At 43.1% G+C, this 26,308-nt stretch overlaps 1 protein-coding gene across 2 annotated transcripts; it reads right to left on the reverse strand.

Moving 5' to 3' along the window:
- Positions 1-1,134: 1,134 nt before the first annotated feature.
- On the reverse strand, positions 1,135-9,154 carry LOC107206601 (protein NDNF-like). 2 transcript variants are annotated; one of them, XM_019007135.2, is made up of 5 exons: positions 8,474-9,154; positions 8,201-8,316; positions 6,239-6,434; positions 4,401-4,525; positions 1,135-3,400 (listed from the first exon to the last, which is right to left on the reverse strand). In XM_019007135.2, exons 3-5 carry the CDS (start codon positions 6,424-6,426, stop codon positions 2,049-2,051), a joined length of 1,665 nt encoding a protein of 554 aa, XP_018862680.1. In that variant the 5' UTR covers positions 6,427-6,434; positions 8,201-8,316; positions 8,474-9,154; the 3' UTR covers positions 1,135-2,048. The 2 variants fall into 2 exon arrangements, with proteins under 2 accessions (XP_018862680.1, XP_018862681.1); XM_019007136.2 differs by having other exon boundaries at positions 8,201-8,319.
- Between the last annotated feature and the right edge of the window lie 17,154 nt (positions 9,155-26,308).

Raw genomic sequence — 26,308 nt, forward strand, 5'->3', positions numbered from 1 at the left:
CTGCCCTCTTTCAGGCTCTCCTTCTATCCCTTCCTCACACCTCTTGACTACAGCCCTGAGCCAAGATATTACTGAGAAGCCCAAGGCCAGTTCTGTTGTAAAAACCTGCTTTAGTAGGAACACTGGTGGTGGTCAATGTGCCAATGTGTCTTCTTCCAAGGGACTTTTTTGTGGCATTTCTGTATAGAGGGCAAAAGCAAGGGTTAATGTTCTGACGGTCTGAGGTCAGGGGATTAAGAATATATTGTATCTGCAGTTAGACAGATCTTCCTGTTCTTCCTCTATTATAATTATGGTTGTAATTACAGTCAGTTGTAGGGCATCTAAGTGAAATTCATCCACAATATAAATGCCTGAAACTCAGCAGGAAGGCAGAAAACATTGAGATTTCCAAGTGGAGATGACCTCTGTTGCTCTCTGAGCTCAGACTATTTTTGGCACTAGGCAAATGAAGCGAGGGCCTGCCTTGGAAAGGCAGAGCAGCTGCCAGCCCCTGTAATTAGCCAAAAGGCCTGTGGAGTGTGGACAGGAGGCTGCAGAGCACGTGGCTCCTGCCGTGGCACTGCTCAGTCCAGAACAGTGCCTGCAGGAATGTGAAACCCAGCCAAGCCCAGATATTGCAGCTGATCCCTGGGGAGGCCTGAGCCCCTCATCTGGGGCTGAGCAGTCTCAGGGTGCCCTGGACAGGGTGCTCAGGGCTGAGAGCCTTTGGAGCAGGAAACACAACCCTTGGCCTGCACATGGGACTGACTGAGTCCTTACCAAGGGCCTCCAAGCACGCCTGGATGTAATAATTGCTCAGAGTAAACTGGGACTTTGATGGCCCTGAATTGCAAGAGAATGACTCAAATACACAATAATGGACTTAATCATTTATGTATGTGTTTAGTGTAATTGTAGAGGAAAAAGAATTACTACAGGCAAGATTTCTCTGGCAACCTCTGAGTTATTGAAGCTATTGTATCTCTTTATATGTAAATTCCAGGCCTGCCAAGAGCCTACAAAATGCAAAATACCTTCTACTGATAATTGAAGATGAACCTGAGGGAGTTTATGAAGGCTTAGTTTTGTTTTTCTTTCTACACTGTCCCATGTCATATATGGAAGGTAATTAAGGAAACAAGACAACTAGGATATTTGTCAGAATTTTTACTACAAATATTTTCCTTCCATGATATTTAGTAGGAAAACCACACTTAATTTTTCTCAAAGCAATATAGTCATTGATATAGGCTGGCTTAAGGATGCAAAGAATGAATATATTACAGTCAGGGGACAGAGTCATAGACACGGGCTTGATATCAGAGGCTATAGGTGATGAATATTTCTATGGCAAGATTCCTCAGTTGCTGCTTTCCTCCATGGGCAGTAGCCCAGCAGTGTATTTGAACACTCCCCAGAAAAGCCAGATCCAGAGCCAGTTACTGGCTGGAATTTTGTCTATTTCTAACCAAGCACAGTTTGTCTGTAGGCATGAAACCAAGCAAGCATGCAGGTAATAGGGGAAGATGTAGTGCAACCTGCTTTACTCAGTGTGTGGAGCTATACATCAGTTCCACTGCTTTTTCAATTTCTTTTTGTCTCCTTTCTTCTTCAAGCAGTGAGGAATCTGTTTCTCAAGAGCAGTCTGATTTGTGGGGTCTCTCAGTTCCTCATTAGCTGCATGAGTTAGGGAAAGTGGAAAACTCTCAGGGACTTGAAAATGATGTGTGTGAAGTATTTCCCCATCACTTCTGCGCTGTATTTCAGAAGCATTTTAGGTAACTAATCTATTTCTCATTAGTACTCCTGGGCCATTCAATTTCCATGTGTATGAGTTTGTTTCACAGCTCTGTTTTTAATGAGATAGGGAAGGAAAAAAAACACCCCACTTTGCACAGGAGAGAAGTGTAATCATCCAAGGTGTGTTTTGCTGTAGCATCTTATGGCTTTAAATTTTTTATTTTTGTTGAATTTGTTAGCTCAAACTGCAGGGATTTTGACTTGGATTGGTGTAGATTTTGATAATGATCTTCATTCGCTCACTTCAAAACTTCCCCTAAAATCCTTCAACATTTTTTCCTAGTCTTCACAACTTTGCTGTGATACCTGACAGGGATGCCAGATGGCCCAAAGAGATAAACATCAAACAAGTAGAATGTCCCTGCCTCCAGCCCTTTGATGGTCTCTGTGGTGACGGCTCGCTGGAGGTTTAGATCATAGAAGTACTTGCACAGCACTTTCTCTGATTTGTGCCGAGATTCAGGCCCAGAGCACCTGTCTGCACTCTGCAGTTCCCTCCAGATCTGATCCTCTTCAATCCTTTTTCTGTACACACAGTACTTGCTCTCCTCTTGTGTTCCCAGCCAGGCAATGGTCACAGACCTGCATGTTCTCAGTTTACTGAAGGACTTGATTTTTAAGCTCTCTGGAAGAAGTGGAAATAAGGGCTTGTGGAAATGGGGGGATGCCAGTACCTTCACAGAAGAGTTAGATTCCTCTGTGGACCTCAGCTGCACCAAATAGGTGTCCAGTGGCTTTCCCTTCAGGGAGAAATACCTCAGCCCAGAGAGATTTTCTGATGCCACTGTTTTGCCATTTCTTGCTATGTGAACCCGTATTTGGCCCTGACACAGCTGAAAGGTGAAATGGATTTTCTTGTGCCTCGCCTGGTACTGCAGACTGTAGAATTTCTGCTTTTTCCCATCCAGGACCACATGAACCACTTTGCCATCTTTCAGCTCTGTCACCTTGGGTTCAGGTTCTTCTAAGGTCCTGGCGAATGTCCCAGTGTATGCGGCGCTGGCATTTGTAAGGAGATTGACAATAAAAACATCAAAGTAATACTGAGTGCTGGGGCTGAGATTGGGCACTGTGTAAGTGTTCTTGGTGCCCATGCACACCTGCCTGACTTCCCCACTGCTCACTTTGTTGATGATGCTCAGTTCGCTGTTGGACAATATCATCACCTGCTGTGGCTCAAGAAGGTATGGAGAGAGGGACAGAGCCAGTGTGGGGGGCAGCTTCATTCCAGAGGACCTGATGGCTGTCTCAGCAGCACACAAGCTCTTATAATTGTGCTTTTCATTAACTAGGAGACAGTACTGGATGCTTTCCCTGTGCTGCAAGACAGAAGGGCTGTGTTTCCAGGCCAGAGTCACTGTTGTATGGCCGATGCCAATGACATCTATGCGTGGGTCCATGGGAAGCTCTGGGTAGAGGTGCCCAGAGGTGGTGTCAGTTGTTAAGTACACGGTAATGTGTGTGTCTCGCTCGGTGGATAAGAACTCGAGCAGGTAAAGGGCAGAATGGGAAGACATTCCCATGTAAGTCTCTACAGAATTTCCCTTGTAGTTGAAGATAGTGGACACCATGCTTGAAGCCTTCTGAGATTTGGAGATCTCTTGTGTATCATGGTCACCTGCAGGCAAAAAGCGGACTTGTAACTTCTGTTTCAAAAGATGTGAAATAAAGCACATCATACAAGTTTTACTGTTAGGGAACATTATATTTTCTTCTTGAAAGCAGCAATTATAACTAAGAATATGTTTTACTAAAACTATGTTGCTACTGGCAATTTATTAAAATAAAATTTGAGAAGCTTTTATTTTAGCAGTGCAGCTGTAGAATTATGTTTTCAAAAATACTATAATTATGAAACCACAACTTGCAAAAGCTTGGCTTATATCATGCCTGATGCCCCTACAATTTTTTTCTTATATTTGCTGTCTCTTAGGGTACTTTACTTTAAGGAGACTTCCTTAAGATTCCTATGGTAGGATTTTTTTTTTCTTTGGGTTAGTTTTAGGCCATTGTCTCATGAAGAGGGAAAACTTATCAATTCAAAGGAGTATAATTTATGCTCCTCTGTCAGGTGTACCTGCTTGACAGGTAAGAACTTGTTAATGGCAGCTTTTAGATTTTTAGTTTGAAAAATTAATTAATTCAAAAAATCATGCAAGAGAAAGGAATTGCCTTTTAGGGTAAAGGCAGTTTAGTACCCACTGCCATGGTAGATGTGGCAAGAATAAATGGCTAGATCTTCTCTCCTTCATGTGGGGAGCAAATTGTTGTCTCAAGTAACATAAGCCACAGAAAAATAACTGAGGCAACATTGAGAAGTTCGACCCAGTGCCAAGAGTTTATGCAGTTGGTCTCTTTGTGCAGCCTGGACAACCTGTAGTTGTTCCCAAATATTAACCTTAGATTTAGACATTTTCATATCTAATCCCTAATTTATTTGTGTTGAAGGCAAGATCTGATGGGTTTCCATGTTTTACCCATGGAGACTGGATCAATCCCTGGCAACTTAAAGGAGAGACCACAAAATGTTTAGGTTTGTGGGAAATTTCCTATAACACAGTTATTTATGAGTAACTTTTATTTCCTTTGTCTCTACTTAGGCAGACTGAAGGCCTTACCTGGTGTTGTTTTTCCTGGTGGAGACTTGTACACAAGTATGCTCCATTCAATGGGAACATCACAGGGCGTCACAGTTATTGAGAAAGGGGCAAGGACCCTGCCCTCTTCCAAAACAAAGTAGTACCTGTAAATGTGAATAGAAATAGAGGGAATGTATGTGGAAATCCAAATTTTCCCAAAACTCCTTGTAATCAGCCATTCTGATGTGTGTTACTTTGCTCTGGGTAGAAATTACTTTGAGGTGCATCCACACAAAGGGATGATGAGTGTCTGCAGTCTTCTGCAGTCTTCAGCTGTAGGAAGAAAACAGACTTTGGGGTAATTTTTTTTAATCCACATGTATTTTCTGAAATATTAAAGCAATATTTTCCCCTCTGGGTTTTTTCCCACACTTCAGCTGAACATTGTATCTCATCCTTAGCTGGTTATTTTGGATGATGTATGTGATTTAGCTGACAGCCTTCTCCACAACCACCTGTTGCCAGTTCTACCTTGATTGCCTTTGTGTCAGAGGCTTCTATGTACCACAAAGGGACATCAGTCTCTTTGGTCAGGGTTTGATTCCTGCCTTGAAAAAGCCCAACCTCCTGTCTTGCTCTGTTTTATTTCTGTTGTTTTTATACAGACTGTATAATGTTTGGGCTTGGCCATAGTAAAGTTTGGATTTGGGTGTCTCACTCTGCACTTAAGCCAAGGCAATTGGCAATCCAAGGGTTTTTTGTTGTTCACCAATGAGAGAAGCCTAGTCATTATGGATAGATCCTGTCAGCCTAGAGGTCTGGCTTACTTTCAGGGTATGGCTACTAGGCCAGAGTGAAGCTTCACTGGAACCAGTTCCACGTTCTTGGTCTTTTACTCTCAGCCAAAACTTGTCATCACCTGTCTTCCTGCTGGGATGACTGGAGTTCAAAAGAACCTTCCTGATCACACTAAACTGCTTCCTAACTGCATTCTTAATGTTATGCTGCAAGAGCATAGAAGAATTCCCTTTTCTTTGAGATTTCAGTGCCCCTGGCCCTTTAACTAGGAGAGCCCCTAGTTATGTTCTTGTGAGCATGGTCACATTATATAACTTGTGCCATGTTCCAGTTTTTCTGTGCAATGCACAGGAAGACTGAGCAGTCTGGCACACCCTCTGCTCCATGACCATTTGGCTATATGTCAAAATCTGTATTTGCTGGTCTCTGTCCAAAGTGCATCTCTTCCCAAACAAGCAGATTGATCTTTGGTACCCAAATGCAGTACCAGTTGATAGCTAATCACCTACATATCTAGGTATGGCAGAAGACTTTGCAGATATTTTGGAAAGGTGAAGAATGTGGAATTTCCACATGCAAAGCACTTTTGATCTTAGCAACTTGTAGTGCCATTCAGCAAAAATACTTTTAGTGTGCAGGACAGCGGCACAAGTTTTATTGATAAGATATCTGTGCAGATATTCTATTGATTTTTGGGATAGTTAATTTGCTGGGTAAAATGTTTGTGTTTCACCATGAATGTAGGATGGCTGCTGTCTCTGCAGACCTGAAGCTGGGCTGTTAGTGACATAGCTGTTTGCTGCTGGAGCCCACCCATCCTGTATCAATTCTGCTGCTGCTCTGACAAACAAAGCAGAGAGCTGCTGAAATGTGTGCAGGAATCTAAACTTCATCTCAGAGGGCCATTCCAGATTCTGGGCAGTGTAATGACATGTGAGGAGTGGTGCATTCTTCTGGCATTTCAGTGTGCACTGATAGAGCCCTGCAGGCACACAGGAATTCTTGGCTTAGCCTGGTAGTGCGCAGTGTCCAGTGACACAGGGAAGTACCCGAGAATAGGAGTGGCTGACAACTCTTACCTTTTGGGTATATCCTTCAGCAGGTGAATTGTAGTTTCCTTACCATCTGCAAGTATCAGGGAGTGGTAGAAACTGAAGAGATTGGTCTTGAAGCTCTGTTGGGAACTGGTGGTGGGTGCTTTTATAGAATGGCACAAAGAAGTCGCTGTGAGAAGATGGAGAGGAAGGTAAATCCAGAACCAGGACATCTTCAGTACTGCAAAGTGAGATGACATAAGTGAACAGAAATGGCTGCCATAGGAGAGAAAGTCATGTGACCCTCTTTCTGTGCCTTTTCTGGTATTTGTTATAGACCCAGCAAGCCAAGAATTCAAAAAGTGCAAGTCTTCATTTTGCTGAATTGTTTAAAGTTCATGGAAACACTCCTCAGAGAATCTCTTTACAAAGATTTAATTGCAGAAACTGCTATGAAATCTTTGATTAGAGAAAAAAAATGTAGTCAATGCAACACAAGTGCAACATTAGAGTTATTCAAAATATTCTTTTTACTGCTGTCAGAATGAGTGGAAAATTACATTTAAAATACTTTTTTCTGGCTTGTGATGTTCACTTACTAAATTTCAAGATGTAGTGGAACTATACCTTTAAAAGTCACAGGAGGTCACTATGTCCCAAACCCTGCTTCTGCTGTTCTATCAGGGGTTATTGAATTTTTATTTTGTCCACTGGGGCTGTAGGTGTGCGTAGATAAGAGGATCATTGTACCTTATCCAGAGCTGTGTAAGATACTGTTTGGTCAAAGGTGGAGAATCCTGGATAAGAATCCCTAAACTGGTACTTAGATTTTGAGCTCTGTGTATCTCACTTGGAAGAAGGCTTTATCACTGAAGGGCAGCAATCTTATTCTTAGACTTTTGTATTGCTTATCATTCTCATACCTGCATCACTTCCAGCCTGTCTCAGCATTTGCTGCTCACTGGAGCTGTAACAACTGTATTATATTCTCTCTGGCAAGATATTTTTAAAAAATCAGTTATGTCTCTTTTTGCAACAGACCTTATTATCAGCTTGGAATCTATGAAAGAAAAGTAGAAAACCAGTCCCCAACAAATACTGGCATTATTTAAGCTGCTGTATGCATTGCCCAGAGCCACACTAAGGAAGAGACTCCAGATAAGACAGGAAATTTTGATGGTACACTATGTGCAGTTATCGATTATAACTTACAATTCCTTTCTCTGCCACATCTGGTTTCAGAAAGTATGAAAGTGGAAAGGGCATAGACCTTTAATACAAGTGCCAGCTGTAGCTCAGGGATTTGGAAAGCAGAGGGAGCTCTGTGTGCAAGATCCCTTTTTTTGAGGAAAAAGTAGCCTATTGCATTTTACAAGCAGCTAGGAGTAAAGATCCTGGTTAAATCTGATTATTGCCTGGTGATAGGAGAAAACATACAAGACAAAAGCTCAATTCTTTGTAATTTTTTTTCTTTCTGAGATCAGCTCTTTCCCCACAGTGTCTGTAAAAGTGTGGAAGATTTTAGGTGGTCAAATCTTCAGTTCAGCACACCCGCTGTCCAGTGCAGTTAAGGTGACTTTAAAAAAGGACCCCTTCCTTTTTAAATCCATTTCAAACACACATTTAAATATATCATTAAATACATCTGAGGGGTTTTATGTACAAAATCTTGGATTCCCACAGTCAAGCACATCTTTAATATCAATGAGATGATTATGGAAATTATTGTTTCCATAAAATTCAGATGTGATCTGAATGTCCCTCTCAACATCCAGATAAAGCTGGTTTATTCTCTGTCTGTTTCTACTATTTTAGCACCTGGCTGAATGCAGCTTAAACAGCCATCTGAACAAGTTGAAAGAATATTAAGATTTCTATATCAATTCAATTTTAATGATCTTATAACAGCTTTTCCTCATGACTCTGAGTCGCTTTGCCACTTCATTATTCCTGATGTCTAATTATAGCTTACAGATTTAAAATAGAACCCCAAATATTTTGCTTTACCTTTGACAGTGGAATCTGAGTTGCTCTGTGCTTTGGAGTGGATTTTAAAAAGTCTTCCTGGTGCTTAAATGACAGGATCTTGCAAGCCACATTGATACCACAGGAGCTCAGCTTTTCTTCTCCAGGAAAACAAACAAACCAAGCGATCAACAAACCTATAATCAGCTTATCCCAAAGAGACCATTATCACAAAGGCTATTTTCACTCAACTACACAAAACAACATATTCTCAGACTGTTGGAAATATGTTACACAAAAAAATACTGTGCTTACCTATTGTGTTCCTGGCTAGATGATCCTCAGAGCACTCGCTTTCTTTGCCAAAAAAGCATAAAAGAACATAGACTTTTCAGATCTCTGTAGGCAGATGAAAATCAAAACTGTGCAACCAGTTTAACAGGACAGAACTGATTTTTCCATATGGCTCCTGAGCAGACATAGCAACTTAAATGCTCGTGGTCCTTCAAGAAAACTAAAAAATAAAATAAAATAAAAAAATACAACAGGATTTTGGTATTTTCTTCAGCTGTGTGTTTTCAAAGGTTGTTTTAAAGTTGCCCAGTTCTGCAGTCTCCTGAGCCCTGGTGGTTGTTGCTCCAGCTCTTGCTCTGCTGGAGCTGTGCAGCAGTCGGGCTGTGCTGGCTGCGGAGCCCGGGACGCTGCTCTGCACCGAGTGTCAGCCAGACTGCTCCTGCAGCCTAATCCCAGCACTGCCTGCCCGGGGTCTGGGACTGAAATGCACAGTGAGGAGGAGGGGGTGAGATGGAGAGAGGAGCAAACACTGTTAACCCTTATCAGCCCTTAATCCAAGCCAGCCAGGGGTGCACCACTCTCCTCCAGAAAACTACTTTTGTGTTGGCAGCTTGATGGCCCTCCCAAGGAGTGTGTGATCTCCCTGCCCTCAGCACTGCAGAAGCTCCAGATAATTTCAGGTGTACTGAGCTTCCGCTGTGGTGCTTTCTGGGCCTAACAAGTGCTGATCTAAAGCAGGAAAGGCAAAAAAAGCTGCTTTTTGGGAGAGAGTGCTCTGCGTTTTTAAAGCTGACTGGAATTAGCAATCCTTTGAAAACTGTCAGGAATCTTCTGAATAGAGCTGAGCAGTTTTCTTGGCTTAGAGAGGCTGTAAGAAAGAAACTCCAGAAGTGTCTGGGCTGGGGGAGCATTTCTGATGTGAAAGCAGTGTGTCTGAGGGAGGAGGCAGCAAAAGGGTGCATGGGAAATGACTCACAGCGAGCCAAGCACTTGCTTTTGGGGCTACAAAGCAGTTGTAGCAAAGCCATGGTTCTTTTCATGCCTCTCCTGCTGAGTGAGAGCAGTGTATGGTCAGGATTCACATGCTGTTTGTACTTCTTGGCCTGGGATGTCAGGGGAGATGCCCTGGGATTGCTCCTGTGGGGATGCCTGCTCAGAAAGGCAAGCCCCAGGAAGCAGCACCAGGCAGCCACTGTGCAGGGGGCAAAGAATCAATATTGCAGGGAGGCTCTATTTTTAAATAAAGTATCTTGTCCAGTGTTTGAAGAGTGACTTGCAGTAACCCTTTATTATTGTACCCCTGGATTCAGAGTTAGATTGTTTAAACCTTCCCAAGACTAAAAGTTTGCTAAGAGGGGGAGGTAAGGGAGAAGCAGAAAGATGTTTCAACAGATTTTGCATAGCAGATCCTTCTGAAAATATAGATTTACTCATCAATTGATGTAAGAAAAATATTTACTGTGTAGAAGATAGCAGAAATAATTAAGGTGTTCATGAATTGTTTGCTGAAAAATTTTGCTGAGCAGCTGGCCTTTTAAAAAGGGACAGCAAGTGGGAACCTTGGTACAGGCACTGTATGATCAGGGTATTGGCACTGTGAAGCTATGAGGACATTGCTGGACATATCCTAGAAAACTGGCAAAAGCAGGGTCAATGGTAAACGGGGTCTGTCAGACAAACCATCATTCTGGTGTGAAATCCAGTCCAGGTCAAGTCTGTGTAGTAGATCTGGGAACTAATGCAAATGTAAGCACCTAGCCAGAACAAAAGTGTTTCCTTAATGGAAGAGGAACAGGAGAAAAAGGTGTTGGTGCAAAGTCCAACAAGGTCCCAGAGCAGGCCTGAAAGAGGGAAATGTAGGTCAGATGAGGTGCATCAAAAATGTGCCCTGAAAACAGGACATGAAATTTATTTTCCCAGAAAAAATATTGCTCACAATATAAGTGCAGAGACTACAGTCTGGTTTTTGCTGGGAATTTAGAGGGACTCATGGGTGGAAGACAGCAGGGAGAATTGTAGGCCAGTAACCAGTACTATGTAGGAATCCCTGTGGGCAAATCTCCAAAGCAGATGTTACTCATGTCTGGTAAAATCCCTAAATCTGGACAGAATGGACATCTTTGTTGTAGAAGGGATAGACTCTTGGTCTTGTCCTCTCCAAACCTCCCCACTGCCATCAAAACAAACCATTACCCTCAGCAAAATTCACCTTCCAGGGAAGGCGATGGGAGTCTTTCCTTTGACCATCGTTTCAGAGTTGGGAGTGAAATTCATGAAGGAACCCTCTGTCTCCCACTGAATAAAACATCAGCAAGGATATCAGGTAAAAAAGGCTGGTGATGATTTAAGCATAGAAATAATCCTGTTCCTCTCTGGACAGTTTCTCACGTACTTCCCATGTGTGTCTGCTTACATGCTTTGCTGGAGCAGAATCTGTGCTCGCCAGTTTTCAGAGAGGGTCACAGAAGCACTATCAAAGGGGAAAAATATTCTCCATGGAGAAAGTTAAGAGCTAAATTCATGGCTTGTATAGCTTGACTGAACTCAGTGAAGTTACAACAGGGATAAATCAGTCCTTGATTTTGCAAAAAATTGGTACAATGGCCTTTTCAGTAGAAAAAGTCTGTAATGAGCTGGCTCTGCTCCCCTCAGAGCCGAGTCGGTGACTTCAAGAGGGCTGTTCAGAGATCCTACTTCTGTTCCAACCCTGCTGCCCATCCACACCTTTCATAAATGTGAGAGACAGAGCACCTTTGACACCAGAGACTTGATTTATACTCAGTTATGTAGTAGCTCTGCTAAAAGATCAGTAATCCTAAAACAAAGGAGGTGCTTTGGAAAGGGAGCAAAAAGCCAGACTCGGGGGCTTAGCTTGAAGCTCTCAAAGACGCTTCAGATGTTCATTTCCTGGAAGTGCAGTCCAAAGTTGTGGACTCAGGTGAGGGATTCTGCAGGCCAGGGGAGTGTCCTGCAGTCCTGGCAGCTGTGTCCCACAGCAGGCCCTGCCTGCAGCATTCTGTTGCTCTTGCATGGCATGCCTTGCACAGGGGTGTTTGGAGGCTCACCCCACAGAGCACAGCTCTGAGAATTGGATCATGTTGCTTTGGACTTGGCAGGGAATTGCAAAAACATGGACCACTGGTAATTTCTGATGAAGAATCTCCCTGCCCTGGCAACCCTTCTTCGAGCTGGTTTGGTCACTTCCATCAGGAAACTGTCTGTGGGAAGGGTAAGGAGAGCTCCAGTCCTCCCTGTCAGAGTGATACAGGGGAGAGTGGGAACAGGGATGCAGTGTCTTCTCATCCACCACCCAGCTGTATCAGCCCCTGGCTGTTAATTCTGGCAATTCCCAAGCACAGGGAACTTCCCTGTGCCCCCAGCCCAGCCTAGGGAGTTCTGTCTCATGAAACTCTGTAAGCAAATTAAAAATGCATGGGGAAAGAAATCTAATCTTTCAGGTATTAGGTGAACAGTGTTCTCCCTTTCTGTCTTTTACACATGCACATATGTACTCTAACAACTGAGGTAGAATTGTTAGTCTTTGGCTCCCAGATACCTGTCTGTCTTTTCAAAAGGCATTCAAAAATGCCTTTTGAACTAATCTTCCTGCATAAACTACTTCATAACCCTGAGCAGAAGTTGCTGTGGCTGTCTAGTGGGGAAAATTATACCATCCAAACACATTCTGCATTTTCTGTGGCTTCAAGTTGCAATCTATTCCTCTTAGCAAAAGAATCTGACTTTCCTTATGGCTATGGAAAAGGGGATGCAAATTTCTGTAAAAATCCTCTTCCAAGTAGAAAGGTTGTTCAAATCATTGCTCGATAGTTACTGGAACCAGCACGTATTTGATGATTTAATGTACTTGTGGTTAGTATTATTGCTCAAAAAATATCATCCTAGATCCTAGGCTCTAGAAAGAATCACACTTTCCTTTGAAGCTGTGAAAGAAAATCCTAAGCAAAAGTCTGGCCCTTAAAACCTACTGTGAGGGTATTTTAGTGGGGAAGCTGCTTTTATTTCTTCTGGGTTTTGTCAAATCCTGGCAATGCAAAGGATGAGAAAAGCCCTAACTCTGATCCTATTCAGAAGCATTAAGAAGCAGGGAATTGCTTCTAAGTCAAAGGCAGACTTGAACTTTTGCTGCAGCCTGTGCCCAGGTGAGAATATAGGAATAGGTTGTTTAGGGGACTGGTGGGTTATCTTGGCAGTATATAGTGGGTTTGTAGGATAAAAAGTCAGTGATTTACACTTTGGACCTGTACCTCCTATTGTGGCATGTCTGTGTTGAAAAGTTCTCAGGGAATGATACAGTGATAATTGATACCCACTAACATTACTTGAGTTTTTCCTCAGCAGTCTCTCTCCAGAATAAGATGCTGGCACTTGAAAATTATCTTTTTTGCTGCTGTTGAAACTAAAGGGGGTCTTGAGGGGTCTTTTAGTGACCAGCAAAATAAAAAAAAAAAATGCCTGATTGCTACTCACTGTTCTCATATTCCATATTTTCAAGAATGGTTGTAATTGCTCAGACAAGTCTCTCAAGAAATGATGGATATGAAGTAGGGAATATCTCCTGTGCAAAGCTGATTTTTGCAGGATGTGAGAAATTGCTTTTGAGATTAGTATATTCAACTTTATGGGAAAATTCCTTATTTTTAGGGTAAATTTGTTCTTCCACAAATGTAAATTCAGTGCAATAGAAAGATCTTAAAGTACTTTGCTAGGAGTCAGTATTACACTGACAGCCTCTCTATGAGTTAAAGAAGAAAACATTTTGAAAATCCTGAGCTGCTACTTTCATCTCCTTTTCCTTTTACCATAGCCCCCAGGCTTCCAAGATTTTAGGTTAAATAATTCCTTAGCAAACACCTACAGAATTCCCTAGAAGTCATCAAAGCAGCATAAAGTTTGGGCAGGTATGGAAAAATAAGGTGATGTTTCCAGCTTAGTGAAAACTGCTGGTTATCTCAGTTAAGAAAGTCACAGGCAGAACGAAGTGGTTTTGTCTGTAATTAGTACACTGTTCTAGTAGGGTAATTCTGTATTTGGTTTTTAGCTACGGTGTTGTTTGTTTTATATGACAAAGAATTAAACTTGTAAATCCAGCCTGGTGGACAAGGAGCATCCAAGTGTTTCCTGTGGTGTAGGTTCTGAAGCATTGGGTCACTCCTTTCAGCATCAGGTTAGAGAGGGACAGGGAATGCTGAGCAGGCAGACTGTCCTTCTAACAAGCAGGGGCCTGCTGACTTTCGTGCATCTTTCAATGCTCTCGGATCCTGTGCAACTCCATGAGATTTTCAAAAGCCTCTTCAGTCTGACCAAGAGGCCTTTAATCTCCTAGGTTTCATTTACAGCATTTCACTTTCCTCTTGGGCTGATGGGAACTTGCATAGCCAGGGGAGTTTGCAAACAGCCCCAGTTTCCACCCACAACACTGAACAGTTTTTCAGAATGTGATTATTGGTCCTTGCTCTGTTTGTCCCCATGGACTATGCCACTTTGCTCCTGAGAGCTTTAAAATAAAACCTGCCTTTTGCAGCATTGGAAAGCAGCATGCATTAATCTCCCTGTCCAGACCTCCTCTCTGGTGGCTGGCAGAGGAGGAGTTAACCACTGTCCTCTTTTCTGCCTTTGCTGGCTGGAATCACTGGCATCCCATCTGGTCCAGGCTGTCCGGAGCTCTTCCCAGCATTCTCTGGGGAAGGCGCTACAATATCCAGGAATTTTAACAATCCTAAACAGATTGGGGGCCACATATGGATGAAAATGATTAGATTATAAGAAATCCAATCACATTTGCTGCCCTAGCCGCATATTTTTAAGTATTTGAGAAAAGGCTTTTTGGTCAATTACAAATATTTTACATGTGGCATAGATAAACTGATTATGCTTGTCCCTCCATCTTGATCCCAGAGGAATGGTATTAATTTTAATGTTTGATTGTAGGAATTTGATGAATAAAATCTTCCACTTTTGTCATAAATCATCACAGTAACTTTCTATTCATGATAATCAGACTGGCGAGAAGGAACACTGAACATGATCATACTTAGGTCTACAGGAGCAGTAAGGTAATCTCCATGCTTTTTTTCTGCCTTGTTTACTTCAGTGTGTGGCATTCTTTGTGTTCAGTTAAAAAGAGATAGGTTTTTTATGACAGACCTTAGCAATAAGAGTTTATTTGTGTGAAATATTTTTTTTTATTCAGCCATGTCCTCAGCTGCATGGAAAGTACCTTCACAGCCACATGGGCTCCTCCAGGCCCACCCCAGTCTGTTTCCTGTTCTGGGCACTCATTCCTTGTGGTCCTCCATGACTCCAAGACCTTGGAATGCTGTGCTTATCCCATCAGTTCCTCAGCTTACCTGTCTCCTTCTCCTCCCTGATTGTCACCTGCTCCTTTCCAATCTTTGCATGGAATTGGTAAATGCACACACCAAGGGACAGGAATACAGGTCCTCCCAAAATTGTAGAGGACCTTGCAAAATGACCAATGCAGCTTTTTGTACAAAGGGAAGCTTAAAAGGTCACCAAATAGCAGAGGAGCCCCTTAGGGAATCCTTGTAGTGGAAACAGGGAGCTAGCTGGTCTGGTTCTGCTTACTTCCCTTCCCATAGACCAAAAGTTTTGCCCGGGGTGAATTTTCCACTTAGAAAGTCTTATTTTAAGAATTGTCTGCTAATTCTTATTCTGATGTCTTGGATATGATGTTAAGTCCTCAAGCACCCCCTGAAGGAAGCAGCCTGCCAGGCTGTGGAAAGCAACGAGTGCTCAACCAGGGCAGCCTAAAAACCTCAGAGTTTTATCTGCTCCCTGACAGTGGTCTGCATCGAAAATCTTTGATTTGTTGAGGTTTTCCTGTGGCATAGTAGCACACCTAAGACCAGTGATTAACAGCAGTGGCTGCAGCCAGCTAATGCTTCAGGGCCTCAGTGAAAATCACACTGTTGATTTTAAAAAAAATAAAAATACTGCTTTAAATTTACAAGCTACTTTATAGACTCAATAATTTTTCACGGGGGAAGGATAAATGAGTGGCTGGGGAGGAGGTCAGAATATGCTATTTACACTTAATTTATAAATTATGAATTTGAAAGCTGACACTTTATGGTGCTTATATCATTTCATAATGAAATGGAATGAATCTCTCTGCCTCTGTTCCAGATCTGGCATAACATTAACATTTATGCTTTCAGGCAGTTTCTAGCAGCAGTGACTGAGCACAGTTCAGCTCTTTGGTGCAAGAGGGATTTCTTTTGCATTTTCCTTGTGCTCCCTTTCCTATGGCAGATGTTTGACCCTCACATTCTGCAGATTGCAGGTTATCTATTAGAGCCCCAGCATGGCCTGGACAGCAAATGTGACTCTGTCCTGACTCCAGAGCCACATGGCTTCATCTCCATCCCCATGAAAAGAGTCCAATAAATCGCCCCGTGAGGCCTCTACAGCTCAAAGGGAAAACTAAGGTGGCTTCAGTGGCACATACTGAGCTATCCAGGGCAGGGATAGGAGAGATTGCCTTTTCCCTGCCTCTGCTGTATGCAAGTGACCCCCAGTCCCCACGGCCAATTCCCTGCACTCATGGATGAGCATCTGGAAGGTACTCTGACAGGAGGTGATGGCACTGCAAAGGCAGGACCACAGAGGATTTGGGGAGCCCCCACCCTTCAGATGATGCTTACTGGGACTGGATTTGCACTGAAGCAGAGATGTGTGTGCAGAGAAAGGGCAGCCACAAGCTCAGGGGGAAACTAATTCAGTGCTCTCCCTTTGCTGACACAGCTACTTGTGTGTCAGACTCAGTTAAAATACTGTGACTGTCATTAGGTTAGCTCTGGTGGTGTCCAGCTTTTCAGATTTATTCCTAACAGTGGCCTCATTTGTCTTAACACTTGACCAGTGGCCATTTCTTGCTGAGTCCTGTCTTTAGCTTTCAGTGGGAAATTAAATTTTCACCACGTTTTTAGTGCTCCCTGTGAGTGTACAGCTTTCCAGGGAGCTGCTTGGAGTAGGACTCAGGAGTTGGATTTGGTGATCCTTGTGGGTACCTTCCAATTCAGGATATCCTGTGGTTCTATGACTGCCTCTGCACAGAGTGGTTTGAGAAGCCTGTCCCATAAGTGATGTCCTGCACTGGCAGCCCCTTGACTTTTTGCTCCCATGCCCAGTTTCCTTTTGGGGGTTCAGGCAATGTAATGCCAAACCATTTCAGGAAGAAGTTTCCTCAAAGGTTTGGACAGGAGTTTGTCAAAGAGGAGTGATCATCAGAAATCCTTGAGCTTTCCTTCTCTATCTGGGAATTTAATTTAGTGCCTTGTTCCTTCCCTGCATGGAACTGTTCTTGGCTTGGGTCAGACTTGGTTCTAATTTATGTCTGTCTAATATTACAATGGATACTAAGAATAAGGTACTTAATATTGTGACATTGCCAGAATGCTGGCATCTGTAAGCACATCTGGAATATGTGTGAATTAACATTAATTTGTATTTTCTTTGAGCAATGATTAGAGATTTCTTGTTGCTGGATTTCACCAGCCATAAAATAAATACATTCATTAAGCATGGCTCACCTGGTGCCATAGGAAGCAAACCCATTTCCTGTTTTGTTCCTTGCATCTTTCATGTGGAGGGCTGTTGGTGTTTGGATGCTGTTTCTCCTCCAGGCTGTTGGGATCTTTTTATGTTACAACTCAGAATGAGAGGGAAGCTGGGGGCTTTCCACATGGGGAAAAAGCAGATTTCATTGCTCTGAGGGCACAGGATTGGGACCAGGCCAATGGTGGGATGTTCCTGTCACAGAAGGAGCTCCTCTGTGGAAGCTGACATGGAAGTCAGCTGGAGGAAAAAGACATCATCCCATGATGTGCTGGTCCACAGGGTAAATAGGAGGCAATCCCTGACCTTGTGGAGGGGGAAAAGGAAGAGATCTGTAGGAGGTTTAATCTTCCAAGCAGACATTGCACTGGGAGGAGTCAGGGTCATAAAGCAGGGTAAGGAAATGTCTCTCCTCAGGACCAGCTCCCTGCTTCTCTTCAAATTCATTTAGGCTTGGAACAACAAAAATGCTGCTCCAGATGGCAGGGGTGTAGCACTCCCTGTGACATGGAGAGGGGCTGCTCTGTGAGGGCCAAAGGGATGAGGGGATGAATAGGGAGCCAGGAGGTCAGGCAGAGGAGGGAGTGGGAGCAGCCACGCCATTTTAGTGCCAGGTCACTGCCTCCAAAGGCTGGGGCTGGCAGGTGGGGGAGCATTTTGACAATCAGACTCTCTTGTCTGGAACAACATGCTGTGTGATCTGTTCTGTGGTTTCCACAACCTGGCATTACAAAGGCCAAAGAATAAAAATGTGTCCCCTCTCACCTGGCTTCTGGGGTGAGCTTGTCAGACATATGGTTTCCCAGATTTATAGTTCTGATTTATAGTAATAAATCCCCTTTTCACAGGGGAATAGAGGAAGAATTAAAGAACTAGGAGCTGCTGGGAAACCAGTGGTCAATGTCCACTTTGGGAGAAAACATTTCTGACCAAAACTGTTCCCAGCAGTATTGTCAGGGAAGCCACATCCAATTCCTAGAGGGATTAATTTCTTCATTATTGTCTTTGATGAGCATCTTTATCATGCTAGCTGAGTGATTGCATTGCAATCATTGCATTGCAGGGAACTTCTGCTAATTGATTAAAAATGTTTTTTTCACTTCTGTATGCACCTGACTTACCTGATAGAGGGGAAAAATCTTATATCTTGGCTCAGAGAAAAATGCTAAAGAAAGTTGAAGGAGAGAGGTGGAGAAATAAAAATGGATTTTCTCAAAGGATTTACTTGGAAATACAAAGTAGGTTGTCATTGAAATGCATTTAAGGGATAATGTCTCTCTGCCATCATATTTCAAGTACAAGACCACAAGGGAATGAAATTCACCTTCACATTCCAACTTGCCAGTCTGATCCAGCCATAGATGGAAGCAAAGCCAGGGAATGCATGCTGCAGCCATATGAAGATATGAAAGCTAACAGGCAGCTAAGGAAAGTCAGCAGTCTAAATGGTCAAGACAAATGAGGTATTGTTTGGGCCAAGTTGGCTTTGTTCCTGGCTTTCAGAAGCCCACACATGAGCTCTCTGAACCTTGGAGCAGATGATCAGGTTAGCTGCATTGTGCTCTTATGAAACAATTCAACAAAGTATTTTCAAAGTGCTGTTGGGTTTTTTTTTAATATAAATGTCACACCTTTACAGAGTCCTTTCCTTCCAAGGAACAACAGTAAAAGTGCTGGAGGGCCTCAATCTGTAAGTGCTGCTCATGAATTATTAACAAGGCTTCTCCTGCCAGGGAAGTTATGCATGGGGTGAGTGATTATGGAGCTGAGCCTTTGGCCCAGGGAGCCCATTCTGCCTTAGAAAGGTGCTGAGAATGTGCCGCTAATTGTACATTTTAAAAAGCCAATTAAAAAATTATTAGTGCCACAAACAGTACAGCCTAACCAGAGGTGGGCCCCTCATCTTTGAGACAGAACCCCCCAACACACACATTTTCATCATCTCTGTGTCGCTGGTTAACTCACAAAAGGGGCTGAGAAATCTGGCAGACTGACCACATATTTTCCACTTATGAAAATGAAACGTGTGTGACCATTTCTCCAAGCTGCCTTGAGAGTATCTTACCTATTAATTTTCCACATAAGAGATTTCTCTGAGATTTTCCACTTCTCTAAAAACCCTTTCCCATGTTGGCAGTTCCCACAGGAGGATCCAAGGCTGTAGCTACCTTCATTATTTGGAAAGCCTGAGGGACAGGTAAGTCAGTACTGCTATGCAGAGAGAGCACAGGTGCAGATTGTATTAATGCTCAGGGAAAGAGATTGCTTTGATACCTCAGTGAAAAACCCACTCCCTCTCAGCTCTCCCACTCTAAGACTGCAAAGACCTTTTGGGGGATAAAGAGTGGCTCAGTAGTTTTGACTTCTCTCCCTGACTGTTCCTGCTAGCACACAGCCTGTTTGACACCTCCATGCTCCTTCCAGCTTAACAGTGAGGAAAAAGACTGGAAGCTGCTCTTTCCTTATAGGACAAGCTGAATGTCAAAAGTGGCTTGCAAGACATAAGAGCCCACTTTGAAAGTAGAGGATAAAGCTCTCCTTCCTCCTGGAGGTGCTCTGTAAAGTCATTAACTCCCGCTGAGCTGCTGCGGGTTTGGAGCTCAGTTTCTGTCAGGATCTTCAGCTACTGTAGTCCAAGGACTTGTGAGGGATGTGCACTCATTTTATTATACAAGCATCAGTGTATTCCAGTATTTAAATATACAGATTGAAAGGCTTCAAACTATGCATGGCTTTGAAGTCCTGTTACAGTGGTCTTCTGTCTAATTAAAAACTATTCTGACCTCTTTTGCTGGTCATGTTTTATTTGATAAAAAGAGAGAAAGAGCCTACTTTCTCCTAGATGCCTCCCTTTGGCTTCTCCTTCTATGGGCAGCAGGGTATGAAAACTGGCACGGTATTATATTAGCTAGCCAAAACAGAGGAAGGCAGGTACTCTGGTTACATTTCCTTTGAGCCCTGCCTCGTACTTTTCCATTTTCCTATTTTTTCTACATGTCCCCACCTCAGTTAATCTCCTTTTATTTTCCTTCTATTACTAATTTTGTCTCCACTATTCAGGCAATTTATAATTCTGGGCTGGTGTTTGTCTTTGGTCTGCCCCTTCTGTTTAGTGAGAAATACAATACTTTTACCTTCCTACTAAACCTACTAAATGTCAGGAAGAATTAAGAAATATTTACAAACCCTGGAAAAACCACAAACTGTTTTAGGTGCCAAAAATTAGTCTGGAAGTAATAGGAATAGTTTCATAGTTAACTTATAGTAGTCATGGCATGGCTCAAGCTGCTTTTATTTTACCTATACTAAAATACCAATTTCTGGACCATATGTAGAAAGGTTAGACTGCAGTTTGACAGTGATGCCCTTGAAATTTTTGCCATCAAGCATATTTTAAAAAGCCAATTGATGACGCCCTGTGTGACAATACCTCTATTTCTGTCTGTCAGTAATGGACAGCATGTGAGGGGTGGTATATCAGCTTCTTAATTGCATTGTAATGTATATAGTTTCTTCAGCCTGGATTAGGTCTCTGCCTTTGACCTTGAGAGCCCTGAGCCAGCGGGTTTCCCTGCTGCTTCTGGCAGAAGGCGACACAATCACACTTGGCTTTAACACTTTGCATCATCCCGATGGGGTTTGAAGACAGACAGGCAATGATGAGGGTTTGACTGACTGACAGACAAGCCCTGGGTGTGACACTGCCCTGCAGCAGCTCAAGAGGTATTGGGACAAGGCCCAGGCTTTGGGCCCTCTGTTGGGTGAGCCCACAAAAAGGACACTCAATATTTTCTGGGGAGCCTGCCTTTGAATTTAACATGTATTTAGAGAGCTGCAACATCAAATTAAGACTGTGAGCAGATCTGGTCACTATGTCAGCTTGAATGACTTCTTCTTACTGTGTGCCATGCATGTTTCTGCATGCACAACCATTTCCCCTCTCCCCTGGACAGAGCCATTCCCAGTGTGAACACTTCCAGTGGGATTATTTGCAGCTGGATCATTCCCTTAGCTCGCAGCACAGCCTTACAAGCACTGTCTGTCTGTAGCAGTGGGACATGCAGTGTGCTGGGGGCAATCTCAGGTGTGAAACTCCTCAGAGGTGCACCAGACACAGAGATACTCCTCATGAGAAGTCTCTGTGAGAGGGGTGACCCTTGATGTGTGGGAAATCTTTACAAACTCTGAACTAAAGCAGCTTTTTAAGCTAAAATAGAAGAGCACTTAGGCTCTTTGAACATTGGCAGTACTAGTTGGTGACAAATTTGATACTTTCCCCGCTAGCCTGTCATTCAAAAGATGTTAGCCTGCATTCTTGCCTCACCTGCTGTGTCTTTGTATTTTAGAGAAGAGATTCCTTCCTTGCAGAGCTACTGTTATCCAAATGACAAAATACCAGCCAGCATGACTCTTGTCTACTCTGTCACAGGTATGAGGAAAAAGGGAAGGTTTATTAATGGAAATTTAATTTGTCATATGTGATTTTTGCAGATTGATGAACAGGCTTATTTTGAATGCCATGAAGGAGGTGTACTAGGGTTGGTGGTACAAGAATAAATTTAGTAGAATGAAATAATAGTACTTCCAGTTTAGAGAGGGATCTCAGCCCAATCCAGTCAGCCCTAAAAAAATGCAGCATATGTAATATATAATTCTGTACTAAGGAGTTTGGGGAGGAAGTCCTCATACTTGTGTGTCCAATCACAGAGCCTTTGGGAAGCATTCTCTTTACTACCCTGAGAGGAAAAAATTCAACTCTTTAGAGAGGGATGAGAACTTGCAGAGTTAGTGATGCCACCTGTGTCACAGGGTGGATGTAAATGAGAGCTCAGGTTGCCCGTGTCCCTCATGAACTGGTCCTGAGACTTTGTGACTGCAGCTCCTCTGCTGGAGTCAAGGCTGCTTGCAGACCATGGTCCTCTCTCCTTTCTCATCTGGAGCAGAGCAGGGTGGGGATCCAGCTGGTCCCAGACACTGAACTGAGCTCTTCCCTGGGGAGACACAGCTGGGAAAAGCTGAGTCACTGATCTGCTCTTCAGAAGAGAGATTAAATAGGAAGCAAGACTGCTTCTTAAAGACCTTCATTTGGAGGTAGATGGATGCATTCTGAAATGACTGATAATCACTTAATCTGCTGCTGCCTATAGTCTGTCTCAGGACATTTATCAGTGTTATCTGAGATGCAGTGTTATCTGAGATGGACTGGTGGGCAGATTTGTACAGCACAGCTTGATGTTGAGACTCCATTAGATTTTCATCATTTATTCTCTTTATTGATTCACTGTTACACCACACTGCTGCTTCTCAGCAGTCAGGTAGTGCCCTAAAAAAATAGTTCCTCAATTTCCTGACCTCCACTGAAGTCCTAAATTTCTGTGCTGTGTTTCCAAATAGGTCCTCAGCTCTTTGATCTTTTTACTGACATCGGGTAAGCAACTTAATCACAAATCAGATCTCTATTTTGGACATGCCTGAGTGCGTATTGCACCGCAAGCCTTGAATTCAGGCCCTGGGTCCCAATATTTCATTCTTCCCTCTCACTGACTTTCTTCATCAGTTTTCTGGGTGAGAAGTCTCCCAATACACCTCTCACTCCAGTCAGGTTTTGGTACTCTTGATGAGGATAGCAACAAATGCCTCATCAGCACAGTCAGAGGCTGTGCAGAAGCTGCTGCCACATAGGAAAAGGGCACAAGGAGGTTATTGCAAACTGGATGGAGGCACCCTGAGGAATCTTAAAGGATATATACCTTACATAAACAGTTTAAATAATTTTGAAAATAATTTTTACAGTGAGGCTATGCAGTCTCAGTGCATTGAGTAAAACCTAAGCAAGCACACACCGCTTACACTCTGTGTGGAGGTGAAGCCACTCTCCAGAGCAGTTTGCTCCTGGCAGCCCAGGAGAAGGATGGTCATGGTCTTGCTGCATCTGATGCCATTGTATTTGTCATGTGTCTGCTCTGGGGATGGACATAGGATATCTATCTGCCGAGCTGCCAGTAAATAACTTTCAATGATACTCATTTAATTTTTAGGCTAGAGAACAATCACACTGCCCCAGGAGATAAGGACAAGTCAGTGAGTTAGCTTGGTGTGTTTTGCTGTTATCTCTCTATCCATGCTGTTCAGAGACAGACACAAAGTCTCTGGAGCGTTCACCTGTCTTTCTCCTGGTGACCTAACTGCTAAGTTTTGTAGGGAAACTAGCCCTTGCCAGTCATCCCTGCTAATAAGCATTAATGGCCCTGATGAGCTTCAGCAGGGGCTCACTCACAGCCCCTGCCATGCCCAGGTGCTCTATTTTGGCTCAGACTTGGGTTGGCCCTTCTGGCCTGAGTCCTGGCACAGAAATGCTGGTCTCTGGCTCATTTGTGCTTGTGCCTGGATGTTTGGGTTCCTGCACTCCACAAAGTGAATTTTGCTCTGCTTTGTCTTAGTGCTGCTGGGAATGCTTGTGGAACAGAACCAGGTTTGCAAAAGCAGCATCCTTTATATCTGCAGTCAGACAGGCATTGTCCAGGAGTGCTGCATGCCACTTTGGAGAGCTGTTGACATGGAGCCTGGAAAGATGAGGCTCTGTAATCTACTCATTGTACCCACAGCTCAACAGTCTTAGTTCACTTTTGGTCTGACTCCATAAAGATGAAGAGGAAATGGATTGCTTCTTCTTGCTGCCTGCAAGTAATGCTGGGTCCCAGTTTGACAGCTGAGGAAAAATAGAGGAATTTAACCATTATTTAAATGAAGCAAGAAAACAAAAATCAAATTTCATATCAACCCTCACAACTACAACTGTGCTGGGCTCCCTTTGAGCTCAGGTGTGGAAAATGTGTCTAGAAGTAGCTGGAGACATCTATTGTGAATCTGTCTTTACAGCTAATTCCTGAAAGTCTTTCTGTACATCAGCAACCCTGCATATGCCTTGTGAGCCAGCCCAGCAGGTGTGTGAATGCTGCTTGTTTCCTCTGTCACCAAAACTCTGCACACACAGAGTGGGCAGTGAGAGCTGTCTGGAGTCTGCTGCTCACCCTCTGTGTGTCAGTGTTTCCTGTCAGGCTGTCACAGGACACATGCAGCAGGCAGAAGGGATGCAGACAGGGGCAGTGACCCTGGCAGACTGTTTTCCCTAAAGGCCTGGGGCCAGCCTCTGCTCTTAGACACTCACCATTTCCAGTGGGATCAACAGGGCAAACTAACAGTGAGCAGGAGTTCTATGAGCAGATGCACTGCTATGGTCAGAGCAAAGTAGCAGTTAAATTTGATATTCAACTTGTCAAATTACCTCAGCTGAAAGTAATTTTGCAGTAACTGTGCACAAACACAGCAGGCAGTGGTCCTGGAGGTGAATTTGAATTACTTGATAAGTGCTCAGCAAGTCTCTGTCTGCCTTTTATGTTTAGGGAATCTTATTCCAAAGTTGTTTTACTCTGTTGGTTGTATGCTTTGTATTTTGGGTATGTACTTTGTAATTGGAGTGAAGGGCCAGAGTCTTGGCTCTTAACTGGAGACAGATTTTGCTTGTTGACTTTGAAATTTTCTCGAAGTGGGATAGTATTCCTTCATGGAGATATTAATATTGTTTGGAAGGGAGGAAAATACTGCCCCATATCAGCTGTGAATGTAATAACACATCTGAATAGGGACCAGGTTCTTAAGTTAATTCCTCCTTCCTTTTAGGCTTGTTCAGACTGGTCCAGGATTTCTTCTATAACTTTGTAGTTGCTCCTTCTAGAAAAATGTTTTTTAACCAGGAAATGTCAGTCACGCTTGAATATCTGCAGTTTTAATGTCACAGGGATGGATATATTCATGTTAAAACTCTTTGTGCATTCATCCCTCATGAGATCTAATGTCATGTGGGCTATTTGAATCATTGCAAACAACCAAATTGGCTTAATCAGTAAAAAAATTGCATAATTATTCAGTGTGGTTTATAATTAAGGCTAAATGCTTGAAAGAAGCTCCTGTGAAGCCTGTGGCGAGGAATGCTGCAGAGGAAGGGTAGAAGAGGATGGATGTGCTGGGTGGAAAGCATGGATTCCTGAGCCACTACATAGAGGTGGGAGCAGGCTGCTAAAATGGGGAATGTTTTATTTATTGTGCCATGCTGTGCATCACACTTAGCATTTTGCTTCCTTTTAATTGACTTCTGCAGCAAGTCAGATGTGATGTAAATGATTAATTAGCTTCAAGTATTATCATTTGTTTGTCCTGGATGGCCCAAGCTGGATCTGTACATGCAGCTATGCCATGGTGCCTCCTCAGGGACCCTTTATTTCCAGAGAAAGTTCAGGCAGGATGCATAAAGTATAACTCAGGATGGGCCAAGAAAAATAATCAAGAGAGATTAGGTATTGTCATGGGGTAGCTTTACCTTTAAAGCAGTTGAGGAGAGAGGGGAAGTTGGAGGTGCTGATAGCTGATGGGAGTTCTTCCTCCTGACCAATTACCAGTCATTTCCAAGAATTGACAGCAGATCTGACCATTAAAAAGTGAATTCAACTTGTAAACACCCCCTTAAGAAGTACAGACAGTGTTCTCTCGATCTCTTTTCGCTTCCGGCTCTTGCAAGGTAACAAGGCTGTGTTGACCTCTCCCCCTCCCTCCAGGGCGACAAGGCCGTGGGGTGGAGGGGGGGGGGGAGAAGCAGCATTTGTCAGCGAGCTTGGTTTGTAGTTTTTGCTGCTAGACTGAAACCTGATACTATGAACTCTTGTAGCTTTTTAAGCCTCTAATTCTTTTACTACTTTGAGTAAACATACAGATTACTCCTTCTCTCAGAACGACAGAGAGAGAGAAAGAGACAATTAACATAGAGAAAACATCATAGAACCACCAATGCAACAGTGAGGAAAAGAGTTAAGTTTTAAATAAGAGAGAGAGAATAAGAAGATGCTTAATAGCTGAAATATCTTTTTGTTAAAGCTATGGAGATGGACAATAATCATATAAGAGACTCCTGTAATTCATGATAAGAGTATTGAGAGGAATAGAGTATTCAAAGTGTGGGTTTTGAGCAAAAGAGAAAGTGCTTGAGACTGTGAGTTGCTAGAATCAAGTAGAGTGAAGATTTTGAGGCCTTGGGGGCAAAGAGAAACTGTTTTCCAGGAGAGCTCACAGAAACAGATGAAGAGGACTTCTGCCTTTGAATAACTCATCCTTAAAAATGAAATCCCAAGACTTTAGTGACCCATGCACACCTCGGAGAGATGTGAGATGGGAGGAGAAGATCTAATGACAGATTTCCGGGCAGCT

The sequence above is a fragment of the Parus major genome, chromosome 6 (genome assembly GCF_001522545.3).
Source record: "Parus major isolate Abel chromosome 6, Parus_major1.1, whole genome shotgun sequence".
Classification (NCBI taxonomy): domain Eukaryota; kingdom Metazoa; phylum Chordata; class Aves; order Passeriformes; family Paridae; genus Parus; species Parus major.